The 14,403-nt window shown below is 39.0% G+C and overlaps 1 protein-coding gene across 3 annotated transcripts in view; it reads left to right on the top strand.

Moving 5' to 3' along the window:
* Window positions 1–13,575, top strand: part of CDH18 (cadherin 18) — a 313,101-nt gene extending 299,526 nt beyond the window's left edge. The window contains exons 10-11 of one of the 3 annotated variants that reach the window (XM_062211720.1): window positions 4,336–4,587; window positions 13,085–13,575. In XM_062211720.1, coding sequence (XP_062067704.1) covers window positions 4,336–4,587; window positions 13,085–13,575 — 743 coding nt within the window. Of the gene's footprint in view, window positions 1–4,335; window positions 4,588–13,084 lie in introns of those variants that run through there. The other 2 variants (XM_062211722.1, XM_062211721.1) reach the window with 2 other exon arrangements.
* The last annotated feature ends 828 nt before the right edge of the window (window positions 13,576–14,403 follow it).

Genomic DNA, 14,403 nt, shown 5'->3' with positions numbered 1-14,403 from the left:
TATTGAATTAAGAAATAATGAGACACAACTATTAGTTCAGTATCATTATTTCTGAATTCTAGAATAGCATTCTGAATTCTATAATCACTTTCTGTGGTCTTCACCGTTGTAGAAATAGAATGATTGAAATTGTAACTATATTCAACAGTACATTTTACTATATATAAATAAATGTAAATTTATATAAATTAAATTAGTTAAAGATTTATTTTTATTTTATTTGAAAGTCAGAGTTACAGAGAGAAGGAGAGTGAAATGGAAAAGGTGAGAGAGAGAGATCTTTATCCACTGGTTCACTCCTCAAAGGGCTACAACATCCAGAACTGGGCCAGGCTGAAGCTAGGAGCCAGGAATTCCATCTGTGTTCCCTACATGGATGACAGGGTCCCAAGTACTTGGGCTGTCTTCTGCTGTTAGCCATGGCACATTTGCAGGGTGCTAGATCAGAAGTGGAACAACCAAGACTGGAACCAACAATCATATGGGATGCTGGCATTGTAGATGGCAAGTTAAAACACTTGTGCTACAATGCTGCCCCCCCCCCCACAGAATTTGTCAGTTATAAAAATTCTCTGGAATTTCTATAGCTATGAAAATGGATTAATCTATTTATTATTATCACTGCTTTTATAAGTGCTTTTGAAAATGCTTTTCAAAAAAATACATTTTTATTCATTAAGTTAATCACAAAAATATTCCTCAAATGTCCATATGAATCTGATATTATATACAAAAGGTAGTTGACAAAGTTAATTTAAAATGAATATTGTGAAAAAACTATGCAGGGACTTCAAATATTTTTGCATGACAATAAACTTATATTTAAACTTTAGGTTACTACCAATGTTTTCAAGTTTTTAATGTACTTATTTTCATTTAATTTGAAAGCAAGAGAAAGAGCAACAGAGGTTTTTTTCCATTTTCTGGTTCACTCCCCAAATACCTACAACAGCCAGGGTCTCTCCAAGCTGAAGCCAGGTGCCCAGAACTCCATCTATTTCCCCTGGGTGGGTGACAGGGGCCCAGCTAACCAAGCTGTAATCTGCTGCCACCAGAATGTGCTTCAGCAGGAAACTGAGTCCATTTGATATGGGGATATGGGCACTCTACGTCGTGCCTAATTGCTGTACCAAATGCCAATCCTTCTACCAGCCTTTTTAAGTACCTGTATACACATACGGCAACCTCTCTTCCTTATAATGTATGCACACATATCTTTTATGAACAAGGAATGGGATAATATCATAAAATTAAGAATATATTTGAATCTCCTTTAAAATATTAAATTAGTTTCAAGGCTATTTCTTCTTTAAACTGAGTGGATAGTTGCTGAATATTTCAAGAATGTTTTAATTATATTCAGAAAGACATTTTTAAAAGTTTTTTGTTTATTATTTGACAGGTAGAGTTATAGACAGTGAGAGAGAGAGAGAGAAAGATCTTCCTTCCGTTGGTTCACTCCCCAAATGGCCACCAGAGCCAGTGCTGTGTCAGGCGCTGTGCTGATCCGAAGCCAGGAGCCAGGTGCTTCCTCCTGGTCTCCGATGCGGGTGCAGGCTCCCAAGCACTTGGGCCATCCTCCACTGCCCTCCCTGGTCACAGCAGAGAGCTGGACTGGAAGAGGAGCAACTGGGACTAGAACCCAGCGCCCATATGGGATGCCAGCGCCGCAGGCAGAGGATTAACCAAGTGAGCCACGGCGCCGGCCCCGACATTTTCGAAAGTTTTATAAATCTTTTCAGACCTTTACAGAGACCTTTTTGTCACTTAAATCCATATTGGAAATGTGGACACCGCTGTTTCAGAGTCTTCATATGACATATTTTTCTAGCTCTTTTGCCATCCCCAAGTCTTCTAAACACACACCACTGGGAGAAAGTTTCAGTTTGCAATGAGTGGGTACCAAACTATGCACAATACTCTAGAGCAGTCTTCTCAATAAAGAGATACACTAAATAAATTCCATATCTTTAGTTAATATTTGTGAAGCACTTTTAGCTGGCTTGGCATCTCTATGACTTTATTGCTATGTGTGCATATGTATCCATGCATGTGTTTACAAGCATACATATTTCACACTGATAACTGTCATTCAGTATCTCTTCTAATACTTAGAAAGCTTACCAACTAATAGGATGTGTTTTTGTTTTTTTTTGTCAGTTGAAGATCTTTGTTCTATCTGTTCAAGAACTCCTTGAATCTTCATCCAATGTATTAGATAATCTTGACTCCCAAGAGTTCTAAAACTTGTCTTTATCCATGCTGTTGAGAGTTAAAATAAGGAATCAAGCATGGTTGCACATTATTATATGTTGTTCATTATTTGACATGTATAATTCTTATGAACACATATTCCATCCTGACATATTTTCTCTTTATTTGACACATTACTTTTTCTTACTAACTTAGATATCCCTCAATATATCCTACAGTGTTTTTTCTTATTATTTTAAGCATTGTATTTCAAGCTTAGAGATTTCTTACAGTTATTATTTTGCAGTTTCAGGAAGCTATATTTGGTTGATTTGTTATATATACACACATAATGTAAACCTATATAAGTGAATGCATGTGTGTGTGTGTATTACACTTTTCATGTTCTTCCTCAAGTTCAAGTTTTCTTGTTCAAGTTCAGTGAGCCTGCCGCCAGTACATTTTCTGCAGTTCCGGTACAGAATATCCCTTGTCAAGGGCTCATTACTCTGCTGTGCTAAGCCTTTCTAGGTAGGAAGCTCTTTGCTTCCTGAATCCTCTTTTCTTTTCAAAAGTCAACCTTTCAATTTGGAAAAAAAGAAAGGACAGTTCTACCTCTCCATATCTTAGAGCTTTCTCTTTAAGTACTCAAAAAGTACTACAGATATGTCTTTCTTCCTTTTCTTGTTCTTGTTTGTGATTGCATTTCCAATAATTATCCAAAAAGAGAACACATTTCTAGATTAATAACCTAAAGGGTACACTAGGAATTGATATGAGAAAAAGAATATCTAAATTCATTTGCCTAATGATTTGCCTACCTTTTAATGAAAAGTAGTTAATTCATAAGTCAGGCTGAGTTCCTTGGGAATCCAATTTAACTGAAATTGAGTGTGCAAGATGTCAGTGGATGGTGCACTTAGGATCAATGTCTGCAGAACACAGTAGAAGGGAGAGGGACTGGGCAGAGTGAAAGATTGAACTGCCAGTTTCAGTGCTTCCTTGGTTACCCCATGATAAAACCCTGGACCTATACCTATACCTATAATTCAATATTGTCAGAATGGAGCAATGAATGGCCTGACCATTATAATTCTTCAACAGTGAGTTGTTGGTTATGTGCTTTATGCTGCTTGAGAAGAGTGTGACCAGGACTAGGTAAAAATCCAGAGCTGTAGCACCAAGCCATTCCTTGAAGGAGATCTGAGAGACATACCCAAATACACATCACAGGGGGCTTTTAGCTAATAGCCATTCTGAAATGAGAAACAGCGATGCAAAGATAACCATGCTTTCTGTATTTGAGGACATCAGTAACAATTGGCTGTGAATTAGTGGGGAAAAAAAGACAGTGTGATGTTATGGCTCTAAACAGGGTTCCAAAAGGTATCCAAGTTGTATTCTCATCACTCACTGGTTTTGTGATTTTGGATAATTTACACTCTGGAACTCCAATTACTTATTTCTAAATTACAGTTCACAATAATGAAACTCCTCATAGGATGAGGAATTTAGAATCCTCTCTTTTTAAAGTTCTATAGATTGCTCAGAATATTTCATCTAGACAATTATTATAGTATATGCCATCTACAACCCAGTACATCAACAATTACTCATTTAATTATGCATTACCTTCCCCATGGTATGCTTACTCTAACAAAAGTCCTGCAAATTATAGTTAAGTCTGAAAAGTTATTAATCAATCTGGTGTCTCCATAGAAATATTATCTACAACAGTGATCCTTGCACTATTTTAAGCATTCGTATTACTTGAGTAGATGTCTGTGTCTATCACAAGGATGACCCCTGTGGTTTGCCTCAGAATTTAGGAACCACTGGCTCCAAGTCAGCTGTATCCTTTGAAATCTTTTTAGCTACTGTTCATGTCCAAAATGTGAATTGCCTCTCTCCTCTGTTTTCCCATTATTTTCCATGCCCTTTAGGTTTGCCTTATACATTTTCCAGCAGGTTCTCAGTTTGAAAGCCAATATTAGTTACTCCTTAATAATTGCCTCTTTATGTGCCCTTGCTCATTTCATAAACTGGCAAAATATCACATGTACCCATTTTTCCCATTTAAAGGAAATGTAATCTAATGGTGGCTTTACTAAGTATATTTTGTTCTGCTTATGTCTGTCATAGATAACACAGCCAGCATTCTGACAAGGCGGAGGAGATTTAGTCGAACTATTCAGGATGTGTATTATCTGCCCATTATGATCTCTGACGGTGGAATCCCCTCTCTCAGCAGCAGCAGCACCCTTACCATCAGGGTTTGTGCATGCGAGAGAGATGGGCGTGTGCGGACCTGCCATGCGGAAGCCTTCCTCTCCTCGGCTGGTCTGAGTACAGGAGCCTTAATTGCTATTCTTCTCTGTGTTGTCATTCTCCTGGGTAAGTCCTTCTATGCCCTCAGATTGCATGATGGCAAGTCAGAATGGGAGAGCATCCTTTGTGCAAAATTAAAGGATTAGGAAAGCATAGTATGGATAAGAAATCAGCTGCACAAATTTCCTCTTAATTAGCTTTCACAATACTATAGTCCATCTAGAAATAATTTGATTCAAATGTGAGGAAAGAGTTGAAAGACAAGAGGATAATATCTGAGAAAAATAGTTTTTTTACAGTGTATATTTAGGAAAGAATTAATATTAAAATACTATGAAGTCCACTTGAAATGGATTTTACAATTTATTCCCAAGAAAATAATGAGCATAACTTTAAAGTGAATTTGACAGTGACCTACTTACAAGATCAGATGGACTCAGCCATTCAGGGTTACTGATCACACTGCTTCTGATCCAACTTCCTGACAAAGTGCTTCTTAGGAAGTAGCAGATGATGGCTCAAGTGCTTACATCCCTGCTACAGACACGGGAGACCCAGGTGGAGCTCTGGGCTTCTGACTTCAACCTGGCCTCATCCCAGCTATACAGGTATTTAGGGCAGTAAACCACAAGACAGAAGATCTCTCTGGCTGCCTTTAAATAAAATGAAAATAAATAAATAAATAAATCTTTGAAACATTGCAGGATGTATAAACATAGAAATATAATGTACATCATGGTAAATAATAATACTATAGTATATACTGGGAATTTGCTGACAGAATAGATTTCATGTGCTCTTACTCTCCACCCCCCACATATGTGATAAGTGTAGGATAATAGATATGTTAATTTGTTTGAGTATTTCAACTTTTTCAAGATATAGCAAAACATCAAATTGATACTTTGATTATATAATGAATAAATAATAAAACATGAATATAAAATAAAAATAGATGTTTTGTCAAAACTTCTATTAATTTATTTAGTTAATTATCAATGTTTGCCCTTTTAACATATAGATATATAAAATATAAACATAAATGATTTTGACCTTAGAGATATTAAACTTTATTAAAGTAAATTATATTCAGTTAAAACTAGGTCGTTTTAAATTTTCCATTTATATTAAATTTTATTTTATGAAAACATTAAATGCTTTCTATAACTTTGCATTATGTGTTATAATAGTCTATATCTTATAACAGACATATTTTTAACTGATGTTACTATAAACTGTTAGACTTCTGTTTAAAACAAGATGGCAAACCTGGACTTACAACAGGAAAGGTAGATATAAAGGATCTTTCTGTCTCATTGTTTAAAATGAGTTCATGTTGCAGGCAGGTATTTGGCTCAGCAGTTAAGTTGCCACTTGGGATGTCCATATCCCATATCAGAATACCAGGTTTGAGTATGGCTACTCCTTGCTTCCTGAGGTAGTAGCTGATGGTTCAAGACTTGGACCCCTGCTACTCATGTGGGAGACATGGAGTTCTGGACTTCGGTCTTCAGCTTTGTGCAGGCATTTGGGGAGTGAACCAAGAAAGAGAGTTTTCTGTTTCTCTGCCTTTTAAATAAAATGAAAATAAGCATGTATATTTTTAACTGTGCATGTTTATTTTTCCAATGTTTCCTTGTCCTTCCATTTTCTTTTAGTAGCTGTTTATTTTCTCCCTTATTAGTGCTGTGCATACATGAGAAAATAATTGTATGGTTCATGAGAGAGACGTGTTCCTTCTCCTTTATTTTATTGATCTGAAGGCACAGAGATATTGAATTAGAGGAAGAAGGAAGGTGAGAGGGAGGAAAAGAAAGAGAGATGGGTCAACATTGTGGCATAGTGGGGAATGCTACTGCCTGATCACATATAGGTACTGGTTCGTGTCCTGGCTGCTCCACTTTTGATACAGCCCCCTGCTAATGTGCCCTGGAAAGCAGCAGAAGGTTGCCCAAGTCCTTGGGCCCATGAACCCACATGGAAGACAGAAGAAACTCCTGGCTTCTGGCTTTGGCCTGGTCCAGACTTGGTCATTGCAGCCATATGGGGAATGAACCAAAGGACAGGTGACCCCCCCCCCTTTCTCTCTTTCTCTCTGTAACTACCTTTCAAATAAATAAAATAAATCCTAACAACAAAACTAGAGAGAGAGAGAGAGAGAGAGAGAGAAACAGACTGATCAGTGTTGTGGAACCGCTGGTTCAAGACCCTGATACTCCAATTCCAAGTTAGCTCCTTGCTAATGCACCTGGGAAAGCAGTGGAAAATGGCCCAAGTACTTGGGTCCCTACCAACCATGTGGAAGACTTGAATGGAGTTTCAGGCTCCTTGTTCTAGCCTGGCTCAGCTCCTGCCTTGTGGCCATTTGGGAAGTGAAACTGGATGGAAGATCTCTCTCCTTGGGATCTTCTATCCACTGCTTCATTCCCCAAATAGCTCCCACAGCTAGGGGTGGGCCAGGCTGAAGTCAGGAGCCTGGACCTCAATCTGAGTCCCATCTATGGGTGACAGGAACTCAAGTGCTTGAGCCAGTACCTGATGCCGTCCAGGGTATACTTTAGCAAGAAGGTAGAATTGGAAGTTGAGCAAGGAATCAGCCAGGCGTTCTGATATGGGATGAGGTACACAAGTGGAAACTAAAACACTATACCAAATGCCCACTCTAACCAAGGCATTCTTCCAAAGAATCTTCCTTCTTTTGTTACTAGGGTGGAAAACAAATACTGTGAAGGTGGGTCTGTATGGTAATATGGAACAAGGCTGAAAAGGAGGTAATTATGTAGGCAGAGATGAGATAATCTGAGTATTTTTGGACATGGAAAAGGTGGTAGGCTTTATTTTAGCATTGAAAATAAAGATTTAATGAAAGAGAGTCCTATTAAAATGTGTGATTTGAAAAGATGACTATGGATTCAGTAGAGATCACACCTCTGATTAGCAAGAGAACACAGAGGTTGCCGGCACCATGGCATAGTGGGTAAAGCCACCACCTGTAGTGCTGGCATCCCATGTGAACACCAATTTGAGTCCTGGCTTCTCCACTTCAATGCAGCTGTCTATTGTGTCCTGGGAAAGCAGTGGAAGAGACCCAAGTGCTTGGGCCCCTTCACCCATGTGGAAGACCCAGAGAAAGCTCCTGGCTTCAAAAAAGTGCAGCTCCAGCTGTTGCATCCATCTGGGGAGTGAACGAGCAGACAGAAGACCTTTCTCTCTCTCTTGGCAATTGCCTCTCTGTAATTCTGCCTTTCAAATAAATAAATAAATCTTTTTTTTTTTTTTGACAGGCAGAGTGGACAGTGAGAGAGAGAGAGAGAGAGAGAGAAAGGTCTTCCTTTTTTGCAATTGGTTCACCCTCCAATGGCCGCTGCGGCCGGCGTATCTCACTGATCCGAAGCCAGGAACCAGGTGCTTCTCCTGGTCTCCCATGCGGGTGCAGGGCCCAAGGACTTGGGCCATCCTCCACTGTCTTCCCGGGCCATAGCAGAGAGCTGGCATGGAAGAGGGGCAACTGGGACAGAATCCGGCACCCCAAACGGGACTAGAACCCAGTGTGCTGGCGCTACAAGGCGAAGGATTAGCCTGTTAAGCCATGGTGCCGGCCAAATAAATCTTTTTAAAATAATGAACACATAGGCAAACCAACTAACAAGAGTATGCAGTCATCTCCCTCAGATAATGTGGTCTAGTCTAGCATAGTTAGAGTGGAGATGAAGAAAAGTGGTTGATATCCAGATACTGGAGGTGAAATCATATGTGAGCTTTGATAACTTAGGGATCAAGGTGAATTTGAACCATATCACAAAGACCCTTCACTTGCTGAATACCAGCTCTAATAATCTTCCCTGGGCTGGAGGACACATTTTTGAAGTCAGAGAACCAGGGAATCTATAGGGACAGTGAATTAGTACTGCACAGTGGGAAACTCCAATGTGATGGCTAACTCAGGAAGGATAAATAGCAGAGGACAGCGATGGAGCAAGAAATGAAAGAGAGCCAGTAAAGTGTGCCAGAGCTTCAAAAGTTCATGAAAATGTGTATTATGGAAATATTGCAAAGATTTTAGAAATTGTGGGTACCCAAGTAAAATTTACTTTTTATTTCCATTTTTCTATGACTTTTCAATGTTTCACCATCTAATGCCAACATCAGGGAAATTAAAAGATATGAAAGAGAACAGAGCACTATGCCATGGAGTAGATCTTGTCAATGATCCATCGGCATAAAATGCTACTCAGGTTAAATAAATGGAGCACCAAGATTTATGAATTGAACTTACCCACATGAGGCATGGAAGTTTAGTGCATCAGAGAAAGAAGTGCTCCAGCACAGTGGAATCTTTCATATTGGAAGCATGGTAGACAAGGAAATCATGAAATTAAGACTTTCAACATTTTATTTATTTGTATTATCATTGGTCACAAGTGCTGTTTTCTTTCTCTTTTAAAAAATATTTTTTATGTATTTAAAAGGCAGAGTTACAGGGAAGCAGAGGCAGAGAAGTGGGGGGGGGGGGGGAGAGAGAGAGAGATGTTCCATCCTATGATTCACTCCCCAGATGGCTGCAACAGCTGGAGCTGTGCTGATCCAAAACCAGGAACCAGGAGCTTCTTCTGGGTCTCCCACATGGGTATAGGGCCCCAAGCCCTTGAGCCATATTCTGCTGCTTTCCTGGGCCATGGCAGAGAGCTGGTTGGGAAGTGGAGCAGCTGGGACATGAACCTGTGCCCATATGGGATGCTGGCACTGCAGGCGGCTGCTTTACCTACTACACCATAGCGCCAGCCCCCAAGCTGTTTTCTTTAGATAATAATACAGATGTTTTTCCTACTTTGGTCTTAGAAAATTAAAACAAAACAAAACAAAACACAAACATATCAAAAGCAGAAAACAAAAGTGTACAAAAAATTTAAAACCTTAAATTTAGGTCACAGAGAATACAACCTATTGATTTTATGAGAAATTTTTCCAAATATTTTGTTTCTGGTTTTGTTTGCATTATTATTATAAAACTATTTTCATCTATTAAAGATAATTCTAAAAATCAATATGTAAAAATTTTAGAATACCATCTGAAAGAACATTTTATTATTTCACTGAAATCATAACTCCTTTTAAAAATATTTATTTTATAAGAAGAATAATAGAGAAACTAGAGACAAAAAGATTCTTTCATCTGCTGGTTCACTCTCCAAGCCAGAGAGAGGCCAGGCTGAAGCCTGGAGACTAGGCTGACATCCAGGTCTCCCAAGTGAGTGAGAGTCACAAGTACTTGGGTCACCAAATGCTACCTACCCAGATGCATCAGCAAGAAATTGGATTGGAAGCAGAGCAGCCAGGCCATGAGCTAGCACTCTGATATAGAATACTGGAGTCTCAAGTGGCCACATAACCCATTGAGCCACAATGCCAGGCCACAGTATTTTCTATTGATCCATTTTTATGAACATGTTTTCCTCTTTGGTGAAGCAACATAGGATTTATAAATGTTATACTATCCCTCAGAACTGATGATACAGAGTTGCTGTTTTTTTATGTTTACTTTTTCATTATTCTTTTTCCTGAAACTCAAGTACATTTTTACATTATTTTTTTCTGAAACTCAAATACATTTTATCTAAGTGCTATAGAATAATTTTTGAGATTTAGTTAAAAAGTATTAATTATAATATAATGGATACTTTTAATGGCCTTGAGTTTTTAATTAGTCAGATAATACCTAGCCAACAGATTCATAATGTAGTCAGCTTTAATTTTAAAATAATTTTGAAGTTAATTTTTGAGCTCTTATATTTCAAAGAAAATATCAGAAATACCACAGGTGGCAAAACTTTATTATACAAATTATAAATATGAAATAATATGGAAACTTAACAGCTAAGAAAATTTTGAAATTAATATTTTAGCGTTAAAATATTTAATTATTTGTTTTGTGTCTGTGATTGTATAAACCCAACCATAATTTTGCCAATAATTAGCTATATGATCACAGGAGCTCCAATAAGTCCCTCTTATTCTATTTCTGAGCCTGTGCATATGAAGTTTCAATTTAAAAGATCTTCAAATCATCTGTACAGTTTTATGTTAATTATTTTATTGCAAGTTGCATATGATTTACTAATTTACTATATTGTCAAACACACACCATATTGGTTATCTGAAAAATAATGACCGACTAGAAAAGCCTAACTCCACAGGAAATGGTACATGCGGTGAGTGGGATATTTTCTGCTGAGACTCCCTTTCTCAGGCCCAGTTTTTCTAATGAATAGAAGAGAACTTATTTCATGAAGAGATCAGGGTGCTGTTACAGCAGGGATAACTGAAGTCCTCTTCCCATCACAGGGACCTGACATTTCTTTTCCAACCTTATCTTGTCACTCGCCAGAGGGACTGGAACAGTTGGCAGGGCAAACTTTGCTCACACTTGGCATGAGAAGTCGTGAGTCAGGATCTGAATTAGACCCCTGCCAGCTCTTTAATTTCACACTCCACAATTAAGCAGGTGGTCTAAGTGAGGCCACCACCTGTATTGCTCACTTGTCTTGGATATAAATTTCTTGATAAATGGTAGTCCAAAAGAATTCAGTGTGAGAATAGTGGCAAACTTGTAGAGGAAGATAGAATTGGTAAGGAGATAATTGTTAGCTGCTTGTCATGTGAGCTACCTCATATGACATTGTGGCTCCCTTGGTTTGAAAATATGAGTTTGCTATTTGCTATGATAGTTGCCACTATCAGAAACACTAACAGTGCTCTGTAATCTGGTAAAAATTAAATCCTTGACTTTGAAGCAACTATGTCAGGAATATATTCTTAACTTTTGGAGAATAAGTAAATATAAGCCATCATCATTTAAAATCCAGCATTAGCCTCTGCATTTCACTGGGAAAATATGGCATATACACAAAGATGGAAAAATTGGACAAATGTTGGTGAGGAACAAAGATTAGCACCATAATTCTATCTCACAATTGATATTTTCCCCTCTTACGCCTGCGCATACATTCTCTTGACAGCAACCACTTCAACATAAAGGAAAGTGACTTGATATATTGATGGAAATAAGAAGTTTTTCTATTATAAAGTAGGTGGATACAGAAATCAGTTTTTCATTCTAGAACAGCCTCCTCACATAACCATAAAATGAGCAGAAATACATAAAGTTAATAAACCTAAGCCTCTGAAAATAATGAAATGAGTAACATGAGGATGTTGTTTGGGGCTCATGGGAAATACATACTGAATAATGTATGTGTCTGTGCATGTGCACACACAATGTATATCACAGTTTCAAGTCACATTTAATTGACTGTCCTGCACTTTTCACTTTTAATTTGTTAGACCTAACAACCCTAGGTATCAATGGAATATACTTCCCTGATTATTATAATATGAAGCATGTTTAGAATAGTTATTAATTTAATGAATACTATCATAAAGTCTAGAATATTGACTAAGAACAGCAAAATCTATAAGCTGAAATAAATCATGTTGGACTTACTGATGAAGTTTATAACAAAGTTGATAGGAGGTAATACTTTCTACTAAGTGGTGGCTTAATATCATCAAATAAAATTATTTGAAAATGTTGAAAAATAGCCAGAGGGCCGTTTCTTATCATTTTATGCAATGGCTGCTATGTTATTGATAACAATAAATAATTCACAGTATTTATCAAGAACTCCCATAAGCCAAGTGTCCAAATGTCCACTGAGTTCTTTAGTCCATAGTGTTTTAAAGTAATGAAGTGGGTTATCACTTCATATCAGAAATATCACACTGCCTCTGGTTGAGAAGTCACAGACTACATATGGTCCAAACCCTTGCCCCTGCCATCCATGAGACTGTATTGTTTGACCCTTGTACTACACAAACTCTCTCCTGAGACTCAGTTTTTTCCTTTAAATAGAATAAAGGCACAGCTCTGCTGTGAGGATTAAATAAATAAGTTATGTGCAGAACATCTTAAAATGAATCATCAACAAAATGTAAGTTATGCACAATAAAGTAACACTTCTGTGCAACTGGGTGGATAAATTATTGCATGACAATCTTCCTGCTAGGAATTGCTACAGAGCTTAAAAAATTAAAAGATTTAAAGAAGAAACTATTTCCAAGTGTAGAGAAATCTAAAGTACCCTGTCATTAATGTATGCACCTAGAAGGATTAAATATTCATCGAGAGACCAGTATACTGCATTATTTTGCAGTCAGAATATCACGTCACTTTGGCAACACCGGTTCTCCTCGCTTTAAACACTGAATAACTATACAACAGCATGAGTCAAGAAACCTGAATTTGTGCCTGGCAAATGAGAACATTGTGACTTGCTACAGGAGAGCTCCCCAGAGTGTCTCATACGGTGGATGGTTTGGTGCATTGTCTGAGGCACAGAAGTAGCTTGTGCCACTCAGGACCCTTGAAGAGCAAGGCTGGGTGGGACCCCAACCCTAACTCTGGGACGGTTGATGACAGCTCCTGGAAACTGCTGATGTCCAATCTCAAAGCACCGCCTCTACTTCCCACCCCCTAACTCCTCACCCTCTCTCGGTTTTTCCTCAGCTATTGTCGTGCTTTTCATCACCCTGAGGCGCGGCAAGAAGGAGCCCCTGATCATCTCTGAGGAGGACGTGCGGGAGAACGTGGTCACCTACGACGACGAGGGCGGCGGGGAGGAGGACACGGAGGCCTTCGACATCACAGCCCTGAGGAACCCTTCGGCCGCCGAGGAGCTCAGGTACCGCAGGGACATCCGCCCCGAGGTGACGCTCGCCCCCAGGCACCAGGCGACGTCCGCCCTGGAGAGTGTAGACGTCCGGGAGTTTCTGAAGCAAAGACTGGCAGAAGCAGACCTGGACCCCAGCGTGCCCCCTTATGACTCGCTTCAGACTTACGCCTACGAGGGCCAGAGATCCGAAGCCGGGTCCATCAGCTCGCTGGACTCGGCCACGACGCAGTCGGACCAGGATTACCACTACCTTGGAGACTGGGGACCCGAGTTTAGGAAGTTAGCTGAACTCTATGGAGAAATAGAATCTGAAAGAACAACTTAGGGGGTCGATTCTTGCAGCCTGTGGAATTCGCTTCCTGAGCGAGCGGAGATAGAACCTCAGCAGTGAGGAGGACGAAGCCTGGACACAGCACTGGAACTGAGCAAGGTGTACACAGCCCCTGTGGAAACAAGTGCCCTTTCTATGATCAAAACTGGGTTCTTTAATTGGAAGAAAGCAACTCTAACAAGACAAAAAAACCACACAGAGAAAAAAGCTATTGTTCCTTGTGTATATTTTCAATTGCTCAATAAAGTCTGTGGTACTGTTTAATTAAGAATATCTGAATTAAGCCAAACAATGAAGTTTGTTTCAATATTTTGTGATTTCTTTTCAAAAGAAAAACTAAGCAAAAAGACTTAAAAAATCACTAAAGATATGAATTAGAGGGGGAGTGAACTGCCCCCTTTCCCACTTTTCCAGGTGGACCCTTGCGACTCACACTCCGTAATTGTGACCGACTTCATTAGCCTTGTCTTGTGTTGAAACGACATGAGGTATTCCCAATATGAGGCCACCTGTCGTGGACTAATATGTACCATTTCCCTTTGCCCTCCCCACTTCTTCTCTCCATACAAAGTTGATGGAGCATGGGGATTTGCTGCCTGCACTATACTGTATGCAACTTCGGTGCACCAGCTGTGCACCACACTGAGCACAGGACAATTGCCTCTGTCCCTTCCACTCCCACCCCATTTATTTGAACAACAAACCCACTTTTTAAGTTTTTTTCAGATGGAGATAATGAATGGTTGAAGGTATACTCCAATGATCACACAAAAGGGATAAATTTAGTTTAAAGAATAGCTACAGATATTCTCCTATACAAAA

The sequence above is a fragment of the Lepus europaeus genome, chromosome 15 (genome assembly GCF_033115175.1).
Source record: "Lepus europaeus isolate LE1 chromosome 15, mLepTim1.pri, whole genome shotgun sequence".
Lineage (NCBI taxonomy): Eukaryota > Metazoa > Chordata > Mammalia > Lagomorpha > Leporidae > Lepus > Lepus europaeus.
The sequence above is the reverse complement of the archived record's forward strand: the minus strand, read 5'-3'. Positions and strand labels throughout refer to the sequence as shown.